The sequence below is a fragment of the Pristiophorus japonicus genome, chromosome 15 (assembly GCF_044704955.1).
Source record: "Pristiophorus japonicus isolate sPriJap1 chromosome 15, sPriJap1.hap1, whole genome shotgun sequence".
Taxonomy (NCBI): Eukaryota; Metazoa; Chordata; class Chondrichthyes; family Pristiophoridae; genus Pristiophorus; species Pristiophorus japonicus.
The window spans coordinates 10,044,347-10,063,666 of NC_091991.1; the positions used below are offsets into that span (position 1 = coordinate 10,044,347).

Sequence of the window (19,320 nt, forward strand, 5' to 3'; positions counted from 1 at the left end):
TTTAAAGGAGAGCAGGGGAGTTCTCCCCGGTGTCCTGGGGCCAATATTTATCTCTCAACCAACATCACTAAAACAGATTATCTGGTCATTATCACATTGCTGTTTGTGGGAGCTTGCTGTGCATATGTTGGCTGCCACGTTTCCCACACTACAACAGTGACTACACTCCAAAAAGTATTTCATTGGCTGTAAAGCGCTTTGGGACTTCCGGAGGTCATGAAAGGCGCTATATAAATGCAAGTCTTCCTTTTTTTTAGCGGTACACCTGTAATAAGTCGCACCACCAATCGTGACCACAGTCTTTTAAAAAAAAGTGAATCTGACAGCCTTTCCCAGTAACCATCCGTTACCGGACACAACAAGCAGACTCCACAAAGTCCACAATGTGCGGGTCACCTTGACTCTGTGCGATGGTGTGAAACGGGTGATTGTGCGTCAGCAGGCTGTTGTACACCTCTCCTGATTTATGAGACGGGAGAAGCTGGGCTGGTGGCTCTTAAAGCAGAGGTGCTTAAGGAAAGATTTAATAGAGGCCTTTAAAATGATGAGGGGTTTTGATAAGAGTCGTTAAGAACATAAATACTTGCAGGAAAAATTGCCGGGATACGGGGAAAGAGCAGGGGGAGTGGGACTGACGGGATTGTTCTTCCAAAGAGCCGGCACAGACTCGATGGGCCAAATGGCCTCCTTCTGTGCTGTACTATTCGATGATTCTGTAAGAATATAAGAATTAGGAGCAGGAGTAGTACATAATAAGAAAACACCGGTTCCAGTGGCAGGAGGAGACAGATTTAAAGTAATTGGTAGAAGAACCAGAGGGAGAGATTGATGTAAATGTTTTTTTTTAATGGTGATTTTTTTTTTAATGATCTGGAACGCGCTGCCTGAAAGGGCGGTGGAATCAGATTCAACAGTAACTTTCAAAAGGGGATTGAACATATACTTGAAGGGCTACGGGGAAAAGAGCAAGAGGGAGTGGGACTAGTGGATAGCTCTTTGAGAGGGAAGGCGAGTCGAATGGCCTCCTTCCGCACGGAATGCTCGGTGTAAAACCGACCGCAGATTTGCCGTCACCCCTTTTACACCGTCGTACAAAGTCAAAATGAGCCCCATTGTGTTTCAATGGTAATTATAAGATAGGTTTGTTAACACCACACCCCCCCCACCCCCCTGCACCAAAAGGATACTGGGCACGATGGCGATGACAGACACTGTAGCCAGCGCGGTGCGGAAGCCACATACCAGGCGGGTGTGGTAGAAAGGCAGCATCTTGATGGAAATGCAGGACTGAAGCACAAGGTAGGCAGTTCCCATGATGAAAGAGAGGAGTGCCCCAACATCATGGACTGCTCTCAAAGTAGTTTCCTAAACAAGGGACAAAAAATAAAGTGTGAGGTGAGAGAAAATTGAAAATCCCCAGCATCAATAAAAATCGAGTCCTTTGACAGAGTAACCGGTTTCCACCGGCAGGAGGATCGGTAACCGAAGGACGTAGGCAATTGGCAAAAAACCAGAGGGGAGAGCAGGAGAATGTTTTTACGCAGCGAGTTGTTGTGATCTGGAATGCGCTATCTGAAAGGACGGTGGGAGCAGATTCAATAGTGACTTTCAAACGGCAATTGGATAAATACTTGGTAAGGAAAAATTTGCTTACCAAGTATTTGGGGGGGGGGGGGGGGAACAACAAGCAAGGGGAGTGGGACTGATTGGCTCGCCTGTTCACAAAGCCGGCACAGGCATGATGGGCCAAATGGCCTCCTCCTGTGTTACGAGATTCTATGGTCCCAACATTGGGATGGCTGCTTCCTTCCTCGGGATTACAAATAACCAACGTTTGCTCACAGGATGTGGGCGATTCTGGCCAGGCAACATTCCATTCCCTCGGTGCCTGGTCATTAGTAGATTGGGACAGGAGCCACAGGAAAGCTGGCCTGGGTTGCGGACAAGAGTGAAGGACATTTGCCAACCACTTGGCTTTTTCAGCAGGCTCCCAATCTCCAAATGCCATGCAGTGATCCCAGATTTTGATCAAATGGGGGAAGAGCAGAGATTATAGAACGCATTCTTAATTAATCCACCAGTGGCGGGGAGGTTAAATGGCATGGTTGGGTCTGGCACATTCTGTAAACTTAACAGCGTAGGATATATTTCATACAGGAATTGTACCATTGACTACTTTAAAAGGGTTCACTGACAACAGAGCTGGACCCAGTGCAGGATGAAACGATAGGTTCTGATGGAGCAGGGACATGTTGTAGCTTCACCAACTCCCTTCGAGTAACACCACATGCATCCAGAAACACTGTAATCCGTAACGAGGATCAACCATTCTGTGGTTTACATGGTGTGTGGACCCCATGACCCTGAGACGCTGGGTTCCTGATGCACATCACTGGAGAAACAGTCTAGCGTTTCAGAAAGTAGAATAGGAATTGGACTGCAGAGGGGAGAGGGGCTTCACATTGGGAGAACCCCTTCACTGAATTCACTTTGAAATCCCACCGCACCTTCAGGATATTTATTTCAATGACTACAACTTATTTCCAATTGGATAATTTTTTTTTTTTTAAAACACATATCCTCATCAATAAGGACGATAGCTCACTTGTAATCTTCACTTGTGCAGCTGGTCTAGGATATGTTCTTGTCGGGGGAAAATTGTACCATTCGGCCTTCATGTGTCAGCTGCGGCTCAGTGCGCAGCACTCTCTCTCGCCCGAGTCAGAAGGTTGTGGGTTCAAGTTCCCACTCCAGAGATTTGAGCCCATAATCCAAACTGAGAATCCAGTGCAGTGCTGAGGGAGTGCTGCACTGTCGGAGGCACCATCTTTAATATGAAACATTAAACCGAGGCCCCGTCTGCCCTCTCAGGTGGAAGTAAAAGATCCCACGGCCACTACTTCAAAGGAGAACAGGGGAGTTATCCCTGGTGTCCTGGGCCAAGGTTTATCCTTCAACTATCGTAACTAAAAACAGATGACCTGCTCATTATCACATTGCTGTTTGTGGGAGCTTGCTGTGCACAAATTGGCTGCAGCGTTTCATACATTAAAACAATGACTACACGTCAGAAGTACTTCATTGGCTGTATAGTGCTTTGGGACATCCTGTGGTTGTGAAAGGCGCTATAGGAATGCAAGGTTTTTCTTTCCTGGTGTAGCAGGAGCTCATGCTGCGAAAGGGGACAAAGGCTAGTGTAATACAGAGCTCCCGCTAATGGACTACTGCACCACCTAATGGACTACTGCGGTAATGCAGCTACTGATGTATAATAATAAAGGGTCATGTGACAAAGTCACATGATGACAGTTTACTGTATGGAGCCACCTTGCGCAGCGATGCCATAAGGAAATAAATCGCAGATATGACCATTAATGCACTGAGGGCGTGAACACAATAGTTTACCCTGATACTCTGCCGTTATGGTCCATATTGTACCTGAAAATTAGCTACAATGCACATTCCGAAGCAGCCCAATGCACCGCATGCTAACGCAGCACAATTCAGACAAGGTTTGATGGTAGGCTTCCTGTGGTTCAACGTTTCCAACAGCTTGTATCGAACATACATAACAATCAAACCTGGAAAAGGCAAAAGAGTAAGATGGTTAAAGAAGCATGGCTTACTTGGGTTTATAAACAGAGGAACAGAATATAAAAGCAAAGAGATCATGCTGGGGCTTTATAGATCACGGGTTAAACCTCAGTTGGAGTATTGTGGACAACTCTGGGCACCACACTCCAGGAAAGATGTAAACGACTTAGAGAGGGTACAGAGAAGGTTTACCAGGAATGAGGGACTTCAGTTACAAGAAGATAAGAATTAGGAGCAGGAGTCGGCCACTCGGCCCCTCAAGCCTGCTCCGCCATTCAATAAGATCATGGCTGATCTTCTACCTCAACTCCACTTTCCCCATATCCCTTGATTCCCTTAATATCCAAAAAATCTATCGATCTCTGTCTTGAACATACTCAAAGACTGAGCCTCTACAGCCCTCTGGGTTGGAGAATTCCAAAGATTCACCCCCCTCTGAGTGAAGAAGTTGCTCCTCATCTCAGTCGGCCGACCCCTTATTCTGAGACTGTGACCCCTGGTTCTAGACTCCCCAGCCTGGGGAAACATCCTCCCTGCATCTATCCTGTTAAGCCCTGTAAGAATTTTGGATGTTTCAATGAGATCATCTCTCATTCTTCTAAACTCGAGAGAAAATAGGCCTAGTCTACTCAATCTCTCCTCATAGGACAATCCCCCCCTCCCAGGAATCAGTCTGGTGAACCTTCATTGCACTCCCTCTATGGCAAGTATATCCTTCCTTAAGTAAGGAGACCAAAAACTGTACACAATACTCCAGGTGCAGTCTCACCAGGGCCCTATATAATTGCAGTAAGACATCTTCACTCTTATACTCAAATCCTCGTAATATGAAGAGAGGTTGAAAGAGTTCAGACTATTCTCCTTGGGACAGAGAAGGTTACGAGGTGACCTAATAGCGGTTTTCAAGATGATGAGGGGTAAATACGGAAAATCTATTCTCTCAGGCGGATGGGTCAATAACCAGAGGTTACAGATTTACAATCATTGGCAAAAGATCTCGAGGGGAGATTGTTGTTTATCTGTAAAGCATGCACTCCCATGTTCCGTCACGAGGAAGCGCATCCCCTGAAGTCCCAAGGGATCCCAGCATCCCTTGGGAGCACTGTATATAAGCCGGCCCCTAAGGCCTGTTCCTCACTCTGGAGTGTCTTAATAAAAATTTAAGTCACTGGTACTTTAACCTCCCTGTGTGCAGCCTCATCTGTGTTAGGAACACAATAGAGATGAGGAGAAATGTTTCACTCAGAGAGTTGTCGGGATCTCGATCTCTCGACCTGAAAAGGTGGTGGAAGCGGATGTCATCAATAATTTTTAAAAGGTAGTTGAATGGATTCTTGAGGATGAGGACCTTATGGGGTTACGAGGAAAAAGCGAGGATGTGGGACTGAGTACGACAGCTCTTTCCAAGAGCCGGCACACGCACGATGGGCCGAATGGCCTCCTTCTGTGCCGTACGTTTCTATAATTTCTATGGAACTGGAGGCAATAGCAGCCATGTTGGCAGACCTCCTGTGGCACTGCTCGTGGGAAGTTGGATGGACTGCGGTTTGAGGGACAGGCGTTTCAGATCATGTGATGCTCGACAGCAATGCTTTAAATTGCGCTCAGAGCTCTCGGTGCACGATGGCAGACACAAGATTTTTTAGTGTATTATTGGTTGATGGCCTGTGGTATTGCACATGGGGAAATCATGACCCAGTTAAATGTTGAAGTCAAGCAAGGTTAAAGGGTGGGAATAATTGAACTAAGGCAGAGGAGTTGGTCAGAGGGTGGGGGTTTGGGAAAGAGAGAGAGAGAAAAAGAGAGAATTATAAAAAAAAAATGAAAAAAAACTACAAAAATGTGATCCCGCGCAAAAGAAAAAAGCAAACGCGTGAGAGGGAGAGAATGCAAGCACACATGAGAAAGGGCGCAAGTGTGCAGGAGAGTGAGCGTGCGAGAGATTGAGCACAAGAAAGTGAGTGAGTGTGAGAGTGAGTAAGTGTGAGAGAGAGCGAGTGAATGCGCGAGAGACTGAGCGAAAGCGCGAGTGCGAGAGCGCGAGAGAGTGAGCGAAAGCGCGAGAGAGAGCGCAAGAGAGTGAGCGAGCGTGCAAAAGAGAGCGCACGAGCGAGCGTGCGAGAGAGAGCGCGTTGCGCGTGCGAGAGAGCACGCGTGCGTGCGTGCGCGCTTGAGCGTGTAAGAGAGAGAGAGAGCGCGTGCGAGAGAGAGAGAGAGAGAGCGCGTGCACACGCGAGCGTGCGGGAGAGCGCGCGAGCGAGTGGGAGAGAGAGCACGTGCGAGAGAGCGCGAGAGAGGGGGCGCGAGAGAGAGGGAGAGCGAGAGAGAGAGAGCAAGAGTGCGAGGGAGCGAGGGAGAATGCGCGAGAGAGAGCGCGCGAGAGAGTGAGACGGTGAGGCCGAGAAAGCGCGAGCGAGAGTGAAAGAGAGAGGGGGAAAGAGAGAAGTTGAGGTGAATAGCATAGATGCATTTAATGGGAGGCTAAATAAACCCATGAGAGAGAAAGGAATGGAAGGATTTGCAGCGAGGGTGAGATGAAGAAGAGGGATTAGGATCGTGTAGACCAGTATAGAGCAGTTGGGCCGAACGGCCTGTTTCTGTGCTGTAGGATCACCGGTCCGGTGCTCCCGAGTTCCGCATTGAATTTGTGCGGACCCTGTAGCCTTGGCGCTGATGGCCCGAGGTCCCCGTGGATTTGCTGGCTGTTGACAAACAGTTTAATTGCTTCCATGTTTCCCGCACTGAGTTCCTAGTTCTATGTTTACAGGAAAACCGAGTGAATCCGAGCAAGAAAACGAACAACAGCAACAGAATGTGCAGGAAAACACCGTCTGAAATCAAACCCTCCTGTTCAAAAAGGTGATGTTTTTGTACTTACCCAGAAAAGCAGACAGGTTTATCATTAGTCCAAAAATGCATCTTTCTGGAGGGTATGTTCCAGTGTCACTATAAGAAAATATGTATATATTTTTTTAAAGAGACTAATGATGAAAAGCAACTTATATATTTTCTTAAATAGCGATGCAAATATTGGATTAGACACTCTGTCTACTGACTCAGTCTATTTGCATTAATTTTACATATTACATGGAATAAGGGAGTGAAGGGTGATGGGGAGCGGGCGGGGAAGTGGAGCTGAAGCCAAGATCACATCAGCCATGATCTTATTGAATGGTGGAGCGGGCTTGAGGTGCTGAATGACCGACTCCTGCTCCTATTTCTTATGTTTTTATTTACACTATACAGACCAACCGGTCCGTGTCAGTGTTTATGCTCCACACCAGCCTCCTCCCACCCCTCTTCATCTCACCCCATCAACATATCCTTCTATTCCTTGCTCACCCTCCTGTTTATCGAGCTTCCCCTTAAACGCTTTCTGATTTAGAGCGTTACAACCAGCACATCCAATTTGTGCACATCAAGAGATCACTGGCCAGTTAGCATGGTGCTTTTCTTATTTACAGAAGTTCAGCCCGGTGCACCGGGGAGAACTCTTCCTCCTTCCTCCTTCCTCCTTCCTCCTTCCTCCTTCCTCCTTCCTCCCTCTCCCCCTCCCCTTCGACTCATACCGTGGGATCTTTTTTACACCCTCCGGCCTCAATTTAACACCTCCTTCTGAAAGACAGCAGCTCAGACAGCGCAACGCTCCCTCAGTACTGCCCCTCCGAGAGTGCAGCACTCCCTCAGTACTGCCCCTCCGAGAGTGCAGCACTCCCTCAGTACTGCCCCTCCGACAGTGCAGAGCTCCCTCAGTACTGCCCCTCCGACAGTGCAGAGCTCCCTCAGTACTGCCCCTCCGACAGTGCAGAGCTCCCTCAGTACTGCCCCTCCGACAGTGCAGCGTTCCCTCAGTACTGCTCCTCTAACAGTGCGGCACTCCCTCAGTACTGCCCCTCCGACAGTGCAGAGCTCCCTCAGTACTGCCCCTGACAGTGCAGAGCTCCCTTAGTACTGCCCCTGACAGTGCAGAGCTCCCTCAGTACTGCCCCTTCGACAGTGCGGCGCTCCCTCAGTACTGCCCCTCCGACAGTGCAGCGCTCCCTCAGTACTGCCCCTTCGACAGTGCGGCACTCCCTCAGTACTGCCCCTCTGACAGTGCGGCGCTCCCTCAGTACTGCCCCTCCGACAGTGCGGCACTCCCTCAGTACTGCCCCTCCGACAGTGCGGCGCTCCCTCAGTACTGCCCCTCCGACACTGCAGCACTCCCTCAGTACTGCCCCTCCGACAGTGCAGAGCTCCCTCAGTACTGAACCGAAAGTGTCGGCTGAGATTAAGTGCTCAGATTCTGGCGGGGGGCGGGGGGCCACAAATTGAACCAAGCCAAAGCTTGAAGAAACAAACAGTTTTAAATTTGTCGATGAATCACAGAACGGTTGCAGAACAGAAGGAGGCCATTCGGCCCGTCGAGCCCGTGCCAGGTCTCTGCAAGAGCACCTCAGCCAGTCCCACTCCCCCGCCTTTCCCCGTCGCCCTGCATATGTTTCTCCTTCGGGTACTTATCCAATTCCCTTTTGAAAGCCACGATTGAATCTGCCTCTGCCGCCCTCTCAGGCCGTGCATTCCAGATCCTAACCCCTCGCTGCGTAAAAAAGGTCTTTCCTTGTGTCACCTTTGGTTCAAAAATTCCTCTGGGACACAGGGAGCAAGACAGTGGGATTTACATGTTCACTGTTCCAAGGAATGCCAAAATTCCTTTATTAACCGGGGCATTATCGTTTAATATCTGCTATACTTCAACAAGGGCTTCTCCTCACAAGGTTAAAGCCATTTCTCCTATCGTTGCTCACATCTCAATTCATTCCTACACTGACTACATGACCCGATGCCCACAACTGAAAACAATACTCAAGGTGTGATGGGACAGATGGCTACAAGTTTAGCACATCCTCCAATTTATATAGAAGCTGGGATTGTTCTCCTCAGAGCTGTGAAGGTTAAGGGGAGATTTAATAGAGGTGTTCTAAATGATGAGGGGTTTTGACAGAGCAAGTATTCACTGGAGTTTCGAAGAATGAGAAGGGATCTCATAGAAACATATAAAATTCTGACGGGATTGGACAGGTTAGATGCAGGAAGAATGTTCCCGATGTTGGGGAAGTCCAGAACCAGGGGTCACAGTCTAAGGATAAGGGGTAAGCCATTTAGGACCGAGATGAGGAGAAACTTCTTCACTCAGAGAGTTGTGAACCTGTGGAATTCTCTACCACAGAAAGTTGTTGAGGCCAGTTCGTTAGATATATTCAAACGGGAGTTAGATGTGGTCCTTACGGCTAAAGGGATATGGAGAGAAAGCAGGAATGGGGTGCTGAAGTTGAATGATCAGCCATGGTCATATTGAATGGTGGTACAGGCTCGAAGGGCCGAATGACCTACTTCTGCACCTATTTTCTATGTTACTATGTTTGTGCTGTTTCCTCAGACAAGTGGGTCAGTGACCAGAGGGTCAGAGATTTAAAATAATTGGCAAAGAGAATTAGACGGGAAATAAGCAGATATGTTTTTCCACATCGAGGGTTGTGATGATCGGGAACGCACTGCCTGAAAGGGTAGTGAAGCAAATTCCATAGGAACTTTCAAAAGGCCATTGGACATGTACTAGAAGAGGACTAATGTGCCGGGTTATGGGGGAAGGGGGAGTGGGACGGATCTGATCGCTCTTTCAACGAACCGGCACAAACACGACGGGCCGAATGGCATTCTGTGCTGTAAGATTTTACTGATCTAACAGTTGTAATTTGACATGTTAAATCCAGATGTTACCATGGTTCCTGATCTTTTTCAACTTCACCTTTATCTATTTTGCAAATTTATGTTTTATCAGGGGTCACAAATTTAAGTTGTGTATAGAGCTAGATCAAGGGTAGGTTTCAAGAGGTGGTTCTTTCCCCAGAGAATAATAAACCTCTGGAACAAGCTGCCATTTCGTGTGGTGGATGCAGACTCGCTGAATTCCTCTACTCATTGCAATTCATTTGAGAGATGATCTTATTGAAACGTATAAGATTATGAGGGGGTTTGATAAGGTGGATGCAGAGAGGATGTTTCCACTGGTGGGAGAGACTAGAACTAGGGGGCATGATCTTAGAATAAGGGGCCGCTCATTTAAAACAGATATGAGAGAAATTTCTTCTCAGAGGGTTGTAAATTTGTGGAATTCGCTGCTCAGAGATGTGGAGGCTGGGTCATTGAATATATTTAGGACAGAGATAGACAGTTTCTTAACCGATAAGGGAATACAGGGTTAAGGGGAGCGGGCGGGGAAGTGGAACTGAGTCCATGATCGGATCAGCCATGATCTCATTGAATGGCGGAGCAGGCTCTAGGGGCTGTATGGCCTCCTCCTGCTCCTATTTCTTATGTTCTTATGTTCCCCTTCCAAAGTGCCGTACTTTGTACTTGTCTGGATTAAATGGCGTCTACTACCATTTGGTCCATTTGTAGCTTCCCAATTCCTCCCTCCAACCCACCTTTCCCCTCCCCTCCCTCCAACCCACCTTTCCCCTCCCCTCCCTCCAACCCACCTTTCCCCTCCCCCCCCCTCCAACCCACCTTCCCCCTACCCTCCCTCCAACCCACCTTCCCCCTCCCCTCCCTCCAACCCACCTCCCCCCCATCCAACCCACCTTCCCCCTCCCCTCCCTCCAACCCACCTTCCCCTCCCCTCCCTCCAACCCACCTCCCCCCCCTCCAACCCACCTTCCCCCTACCCTCCCTCCAACCCACCTTCCCCTCCACTCCCTCCAACCCACCCCCCCCCTCCAACCCACCTTCCCCCTACCCTCCCTCCAACCCACCTGCCCCTTCCCTCCCCTCCAACCCACCTGCACCTTCCCTCCAACCCACCATCCCCTCCCCTCCCTCCAACCCACCTCCCCCCCTCCAACCCACCTCCCCCCCTCCAACCCACCTTCCCCCTCCCCTCCCTCCAACCCACCTTCCCCTCCCCTCCCTCCAACCCACCTTCCCCTCCCCTCCCTCCAACCCACCTTCCCCTCCCCTCCCTCCAACCCACCCCCCCTCCAACCCACCTTCCCCTCCCCTCCCTCCAACCCACCTCCCCCCCCTCCAACCCACCTTCCCCCTACCCTCCCTCCAACCCACCTTCCCCTCCACTCCCTCCAACCCACCCCCCCCCTCCAACCCACCTTCCCCCTACCCTCCCTCCAACCCACCTGCCCCTTCCCTCCCCTCCAACCCACCTGCCCCTTCCCTCCCCTCCAACCCACCTTTCCCCTTCCCTCCCCTCCCTCCAACCCACCTTCCCCTCCCCTCCCTCCAACCCACCTCCCCCCCCTCCAACCCACCTTCCCCTCCCCTCCCTCCAACCCACCTTCCCCTCCCCTCCCTCCAACCCACCTCCCCCCCCTCCAACCCACCTTCCCCCTACCCTCCCTCCAACCCACCTTCCCCTCCACTCCCTCCAACCCACCCCCCCCCTCCAACCCACCTTCCCCCTACCCTCCCTCCAACCCACCTGCCCCTTCCCTCCCCTCCAACCCACCTGCCCCTTCCCTCCCCTCCAACCCACCTTTCCCCTTCCCTCCCCTCCCTCCAACCCATCTTTCCCCTCCCCTCCCTCCAACCCACCTTCCCCTCCCCTCCCTCCAACCCACCTCCCCCCCCTCCAACCCACCTTCCCCCTCCCCTCCCTCCAACCCACCTTCCCCTCCCCTCCCTCCAACCCACCTTCCCCCTACTCTCCCTCCAACCCACCTGCCCCTTCCCTCCCCTCCAACCCACCTGCCCCTTCCCTCCCCTCCAACCCACCTTTCCCCTCCCCTCCCTCTCTCCAACCCACCTTCCCCCTCCCCTCCCTCCCTCCAACCCACCTTCCCCCTCCCCTCCCTCCAACCCACCTTCCCCCTCCCCTCCCTCCAACCCACCTTCCCCCTCCCTCCCTCCAACCCACCTTCCGCCTCCCCTCCCTCCAACCCACCTTCCGCCTCCCCTCCCTCCAACCCACCTTTCCCCTCCCTCCAACCCACCTTCCGCCTCCCCTCCCTCCAATCCACCTTCCCCCTCCCCTCCCTCCAACCCACCTGCCCCTCCCCTCCCTCCAACCCACCTTTCCCCTCCCTCCAACCCACCTTCCGCCTCCCCTCCCTCCAACCCACCTTCCGCCTCCCCTCCCTCCAACCCACCTTCCCCCTCCCCTCCCTCCAACCCACCTTTCCCCTCCCCTCTCCTCCAACCCACCTTCCCCCTCCCCTCCCTCCAACCCACCTTCCCCCTCCCCTCCCTCCAACCCACCTTCCGCCTCCCCTCCCTCCAACCCACCTTCCGCCTCCCCTCCTTCCAACCCACCTTTCCCCTCCCTCCAACCCACCTTCCCCCTCCCCTCCCTCCAACCCACCTTCCCCCTCCCCTCCCTCCAACCCACCTTCCCCCTCCCCTCCCTCCAACCCACCTTTCCCCTCCCTCCAACCCACCTTCCGCCTCCCCTCCCTCCAACCCACCTTTCCCCTCCCCTCCCTCCACCCACCTTCCCCTCCCCTCCGCTTCCTCCAATCCCCTCCCCTTTAGTGTTATCTGTGAATCTTCTCACGGCTGTATTTGGAGTCCTTTGACCCAATTCTTCTGCACACCAGGTTTGGCCTTGAAAGCCCCTGGTTTTAGTTTCTGTTGCAGCAATTCATGAGGAATTGTAGCAGAAATTTTCTGGAAATCAAGAACAGCAGGACATCATTTGTAGTGTCACTTCCTCAAAATAAAAAGCTTAGTCAGGCTAAACCTTCTCTTTCAGAAAACAGAGTTAGCTGTTATTTACTAGATTATTAATATACAGGTTATCCTAAAATTTGCTCTTGATAATGGATTCTATTAATTTACCAGGTTTTTTTTTTTAAATGGAAGATGTCTGATTAACTTAATCTCCTTAAATTATGAGGACAGGTTGCATAAACTTGGCTTGTATTCCCTCGAGTTTAGAAGGTTGACGGGCAAACTGATCGAAGTATTTAAAAGGATTTGATAGGGTAGAGAGAGAGAAACTATTTCCTGCTGTGAGAACAAGGGGGCATAACCTTAAAATTAGAGCCAGGCCGTTCCGGAGTGAAGTAAAAAAAAAAACAGAAAATGCTGGAAATCTCAGCGGGTCAGGCAGCAACGGTGGAGAGAAACAGAGTTAACGTCTCGGGTTGATGACCCTTCATCAGAACCAGACCGTTCAGGGGTGATGTCAGGAAGTACTTCTTCACACAAAGTAGTGGTGGGAATCTGAAACTCACTCCCCCAAAAGGCTGTGGATGCTGGAGGACAATTGGAGCTTTCGAGACGGAGATGGGTAGATTTTTGTTGGGTAAGGGTATCGAGGGATAGGGAGCAAGGGTGGGTAAATGGAGCTGAGGTGCAGATCAGCCACGATCTGATTGAACAGACTCGAGGGGCTGAATAACCTCCTCCTGTTCCTGTGTTCCTCTTTGGAATAAGAACACTATCTTTGCTCATTTCCAATCTATGACTGACCCTGCACGATGAACCATAGAATCTTACAGCACAACAGGAGGCCATTCGGTCCATCATGCCTGTGCCGGCTCTTTGAACGAGTTACCCAATTAGTCCCACTCCCCCGCTCGTTCCCCGTGGCCCCGATTGTCAGAGCTTCACAAGTTTCCTCCCGGGTCTCGTCATATCCCAACCCTGCAGGACTGTCCTGGAGTCTCCAGGAATGAACAATTAATCTCCTGTGAGCAACACCAGGGAGAGAAATCACAGGGGCAATAAAAAGAAAGTGTTTTTGCTCCCCCCTGTCTTTTAACACATTTGTTTATTAGTTATATTGTAAGTTATATTTGCAGAATATTGGCTGCTAAACCCCCGGCCTGCGAGCACCAGCGGAGCAGGCCGGGGAGCGGAAGGAGCAGCGTGGTGGGATACCACTCCAGGGAGCAGCAAGTGCTGGAGCAGGAGAGCAAGGGCAGTGAAGAGGGATGTCACCAAGATCCAGGTCACTGATTGGAGCATGGGCAGGTACAGCAGGAGCGGCGAGGTCGGGGCGAAGTAGTGACGAGAGATTGTAGAGGGACGGGATCGGGGCCCAGGAGAGGCGTGAGTTCGGGGCCCAGAAGAGGCGAGGGCCCAGGGGCAGCACGGGCCCAGCCCCCACACTGCGATATGTCTGCGCACTAGGTCCGTGCAGCAGAGCTGGTCTCCAGTTGTCCTGGTTAATCCTTGCCACTGGACCAAGACCTAGCTCTGTCAAGCCCGTGTGGTGGCTGGTGTGCAACGGTCACCACACGTTAAAAAAATCCACGCACAGGCATCTTCCACCCTTCAAGATTTAGTTTGGGATCTGGAATATTAGGTCCTTCATTGAAACACCTGTGAACTTTAATGTGGAAACAAGTCATCCTCAACTCGAGGAATTGCCTATGATGATGATGATTAGTTATAAAAATGTTGGCGATGGGGGGGGGGGGGGTGTAAGTTGTTTGACTGACAGTCAAGAATTATCCAATTGGGGAAGAGTCTGCTCATGTTCCAATGGGCAATGGGGAAGCGGGGCTCCTCAGGGATGGACGTGTCGGGGCGACCAATGGCGGGAGCTTGGGGGCGGGGCAGTCAGAGGCAGAAGGTCATGTGATGAAACCTTCAGGAATATATTCAACCAGACTTGACAACCCTGCCTGGGGCAGGTACCACAGACGCAAGAATTTGTTTGTTTTAAGCCCGTCTAGAACCTCTGTCCTCAGCCATCAGTTATAGAAAGAAAGAATTTGCATGTGTTTGACTCATTTCACAAGCTCAGGGCGTCCCAAACTGCTTCACAGCCAATAACGTACATTTCAGATGAATAGCCCAGCCCCTGTTGTCCATCTCGGATCTCCTCTGACCCACCATTGGCGGCTGTGCCTTAGAATCAGAACAGTACAGCACAGAAGGGGGCCGTTCGGCCCATCGAGTCTGCGCCAACATTTTCTAAGAGCAAACCAGTTAGTCCCACTCCCCCGCTCTTTCCCCATATCACTGCAATTTTTTTCTCCTTCAAATATTTATCCAATTCCCTCTTGAAGGCTGCTATTGAGGCAGCCTCCACCACCCTCTCAGGCAGCACATTCCAGAGCCTAACCTCTCGCTGCGTAAAAATGTTTTCCCTCACATCGCCTTTGGTTCTTTTCCAATCACCTTAAATCTGTGCCCTCTGGTTATTGACCCCAAGCTCTGCAATTCTCTTCCTAAACCTCTCCACCTCTATCTCTTGCTTTTAAGACGCGCCATAGAAATTTACAGCACAGAAGGAGGCCATTCGGCCCATCAAGAGCTACCCAGCCTATTCCCACTTTCCAGCTCTTGGTCCGTAACCCTGCAGGTTGCGGCACTTCAAGTGCACATCCAAGTACTTTTTAAATGTGGTGAGGGTTTGTGCCTCTACCACTCTTTCAGGCAGTGAGTTCCAGACCCCCACCACCCTCTGGGTGAAGACATTTCCTCTCATAGTCCCTCTAAACCTCCCCCCAATTACTTTAAATCTATCTCCCCTGGTTGTTGACCTCTCTGCCAAGTGAAACAGGTCCTTCCTATCCACTCTATCCAGGCCCCTCATAATTTTATACACCTCAATCAGGTCTCCCCGCAGCCTCCTCTGTTCCAATGAAAACAGACCCAGCATCTCCAATCTTTCCTCATAGTCAAAATTCTCCAGTCCAGGCAACATTCTTGTAAATCTCCTCTGCACCCTTTCCAGTGCAATCACATCTTTCCTGTAATGTGGTGACCAGAACTGCACGCAGTACTCCAGCTGCGGCCTAACCAGTGTTTTATACAGTTCAAGCATAACCTCCTTGCTCTTGTATTCCATGCCTTGACTAATAAAGGCAAGTATTCCATATGCCTTCTTAACCGTCTTATCTACCTGGTCTGCTACCTTCAGGGATCTGTGGACCTGCACTCCAAGGTTCCTTTGTTCCTCTACACTTTTCAGTGTCCTACCATTTAATGTGTATTCCCTACCTCTTTGACCAAACCTTTGGTCGCCTGTCCTACTATCTCCTTATATGGTTCGGTGTAAAAAAAAAAATTCTGATTACACTCCTCTGAAGCTCCTTGGGACATTTTATTCTGCTAAAGGCAAGTTGTAATGTGGGGCAACAGCAGAGTTAAATGAGCAGATAATCTGGGTGCAGAAAAGATTTACCAGAATGATTCCAGGGATGAGGGACTTCAGTTACGTGGATAGACTGGAGAAGCTGGGGTTGTTCTCCCTTGGAGCAGAGAAGGTTGAGAGGAGATTTGATCGAGGCGTTAAAAATCATGAGGGGTCTGGACAGAGTATATAGAGAGAAACTGTTCCCATTGGCAGAAGGGTCGGGAACCAGAGGACACAGATTTAAGGTGATTGGCAGAAGAATCAAAGGCGACACGAGGAAAAACTTTTTTACGCAGCGAGTGGTTAGGATCTGGAATGCGCTGCCTGAGAGGGTGGTGGAGGCAGACTCAATCGCGGCTTTTAAAAGGGAGTTGGAGAAGTACCTGAGGGAAAAAAAAATGTGCAGGGCAACGGGGAAAGGACGGGGGAGTGGGACTGGCTGAGGTGCTCTTGTAGAGAGCCGATAACCTACCACCAACCCGTCTCAAATCTAGAAGGCCATTTTGGACCGTCGCCTGAAGCCCTTCAGCGATCTCCCCTCAGCCTTGATGACCAGTGACGAAATGTTTGGAAGGACTGCGACACACGGAATGGATTCCTTATCGAGGAGCCCACAGTACAACCTGAAGGATCAAACCTTCCTCACAAACAGTGGGCAACCATCAAACGCCTCAGAACCGGTCACGGTCGATGCTGCCACCTTCCCCATAGGTGGAAGATTAAAGCCTCCCCATCATGTGACTGTGGAGCTCCTAATCAGACCCTGGAGCACATCAACGAGCACTGCCCTCAGAGAGAATTCACAGGCAGCCGACAAGATAGCCACGCTGTTACACCGGAAACTTTGGTCTAGGTATTTGAGTTGGATATTGACATTTGCTTTGTTACTACCGTATGACAGAGAGCCGGCACGGGCTCGATGGGCTGAATGGCCTCCTTCTGTGCTGTAACCATTCTATGATTCCCCCCCAAGTTGGCGGAGGGATAAAAATTGGCCAGGGCACTGGAGAGAACGCCCCCCTGCTCTTCTTGGAATAGTGCCATGGGATCTTGTAGGTTCACCTGAGATGGCAGACGGGTCTCGCCCTTATTTTTGCTCCAACCACACCTCGCTATAACCACACATCCTGTCTGCTACAATGACCCAAATTGCATTTATCGCTCATTGCCTGAAATCAGTTAGATTCTTGGTTGAACTAAGATTAGAAACTGATCATATTTTCCAAAAAGGAAATAATAAGCAGGAGGGGGGGGGAAACAGGTTGTGACTAATCCTCCTGGACCAACCAGGAGAGAATCAGAGGATAATTTCTGTTCAACAGCGGAAACTCAGCGAGTTGATTTCCTGGGAGGAGAGCCTGAATGAACGAGGCGAGGGACCGCACACAGACTGTCTGATTGCATGAACCCGGGGGCACTCTCTGGTATCTTTCCACAGAGGCAGAGCAGGCAGCTTCCCCTCTGAGGGAACCACAGCCCCGATCGACTCCCCCACAGCCCCGCTCAGACTGATTGGGTGCTCTGCCAGCGTCACGGGGCGATCGAGACGTATGGAAAGTGAAACTTGGGCGCCTCTTCCAAAATCAGGACAGGCAGATCGGCTATCACAGCAGCCAGGAAAGTTTAGCTTCCAGCTATATTTTAGTGTGTGCAAGTTATTCAAACCCGGGAAAGTTTAACTTAAAACTAGGTTACATTTGTGGCTGTGATTCAAACTCCCCCGGCAGCAAACTTTTCTCCTCCTCTCGCACGTGTGTCCATCCCTCGGCACCCGAGGGGTTAAGAGCCAGGCAGTGGTGGTGCGGTCGGTAGGATTTGGGGAAAGTGCAGATCACAGAGACAGGGCGGACGTTCCTCGGACAGCGCAGATAGCGGATTCCCCAAAGGGCGAGCCCAGGTTACTCACCTAATGTAGGGGACCAAGGGGTCGACGTGTCGGGTGAGCACGGCGATGATGAAGGAGATGACAAAGGCAGCACAGGACCAGATGACCAACAGCACGGGCAGGTAGCACGTCCCCACCAGGAACCACCACATCGCCGCCGATTCCGTCCCGGTCCCTGCGCGATTCTAGCGCTCCTCGCTGCGCTGCGCTGCTCCTTCCGGATCTCATCAACTCGTAAAAGGCGATGACTCACCGAGCCATGATGTTTAAATCAAAGGGGAGGAGGGGGGAAGCGAGCTAAAAACCCTCCCCCGGGTGACCATAATCCGACTTTACTCAGCTTTTCAGTACTTTTGAGAAACTGGCTTGTTGTCAGAAACAGCAGCTCTCACGTGATGATGATTAAAATCCTTTTTCGGGTGAAAGTTTCAGTTGTTGAGAGCAGGCGTGAGCTCTGTCTGGGAATCAGGTACACGACCCCAACGCTCACTGCTTCTTACTTTCAAACAAAAGGTGCACAGCCTGTTTTAAGGAAGATCTGTAATTCTTCAGAAATTTGCCTCTGTAAGCCACGTGGCTAAAGGCACAGGTAGAGGGCACTTTGCACAGTTTGGTTAAGATTTCATAAAGAAACATGCAATGGGCAAGGAATCAGACCCACAAGTGCCCTTTTTGAAGGGCATCACCAATACAAATAACTGTGGTCTGATCAAACTGAAAACTGATTAGAATAAAGCAACAAAGTCCCATTTCAACAAGCTCAAAGGGACTTTGCACAAAATCCAGGCTGACACTCCACACGCAGTGCCGAGGGAGTGCCACACTGTCAGAGGGACAGTACCGAGGGAGCGCCGCACTGTCAGAGGGGCAGTACCGAGGGAGTGCCGCACTGTCAGAGGGGCAATACCGAGGGAGTGCCGCACTGTCGGAAGGGCAGTACTGAGGGAGTGCCGCACTGTCGGAGGGGCAGTACTGAGGGAGTGCCGCACTGCCGGAAGGGCAGTACCGAGGGAGTGCCGCACTGTCGGAGGGGCAGTGCTGAGGAAGCACTGCGCTGTCGGAGGGGGCAGTGCTGAGGGAGCGCCGCACTGTCGGAGGGGCAGTACTGAGGGAGCACGGCACTGTCGGAGGGGCAGTACTGAGGGAACACTGCACTGTCGGAGTGGCAGTGCAGCACTCTCAATACTGTCGGAGGATCAGTACTGAGGGAGCTCTGCACTATTAAGGGTCAGCACTGAGGTAGCGCCGCACTGTCGGAGGGGCAGGACTGAGGGAGTGCTGCGCTGTCAGAAGGGCAGTACTGAGCGAGTGGTGCAATGTCGGAGGGGGCAGTACTGATGGAGTGCCGCACTGTCAGAGGTGCCATTTTTCAGAGGAGACGTTAAACCGAAGCCCTGTCTGCCCTCTTGGGTGGATGTGAAATATCCCAGGGCACTATTTGAAAAAAAGCAGGGGCGTGCACCCCTGTGGACTGTCCAATATTTATCCCTGAACCAACATCCCTAAAAAAAGATTATCTGATCGTTATCACATTGCTGTTTCTGGGATCTTGCTGTGCGCAACTTGGCTTCCGGGTCTTCTACTTTACAACAGTGACAACACTCCAAAAAGTATTTCATTGGCTGTGAAGTGCTTTGGGTTGTCCTGACATAGTGAATGGCGCTATATAACTGCAAATCTTTGGGGTTTTTTACTTACATACACAAATGGTTGAAAGTGGAAGGACAAGTTGATCAATCTGCAAACAAAGCATATG

General features: G+C 51.0%; 1 protein-coding gene across 1 annotated transcript in view; it reads right to left on the reverse strand.

Annotated features, from left to right (window-relative positions):
• The window catches only part of dram1 (DNA-damage regulated autophagy modulator 1), a 36,541-nt gene extending 18,638 nt beyond the window's left edge, over positions 1–17,903 (reverse strand). The window contains exons 1-4 of the mRNA XM_070900124.1: positions 17,586–17,903; positions 6,473–6,540; positions 3,439–3,581; positions 1,188–1,365 (exon numbers count right to left, since the gene is read on the reverse strand). Coding sequence (XP_070756225.1) covers positions 1,188–1,365; positions 3,439–3,581; positions 6,473–6,540; positions 17,586–17,716 — 520 coding nt within the window. The 5' untranslated portion in view covers positions 17,717–17,903. The remainder of the gene's footprint in view (positions 1–1,187; positions 1,366–3,438; positions 3,582–6,472; positions 6,541–17,585) is intronic.
• Positions 17,904–19,320: the final 1,417 nt, after the last annotated feature.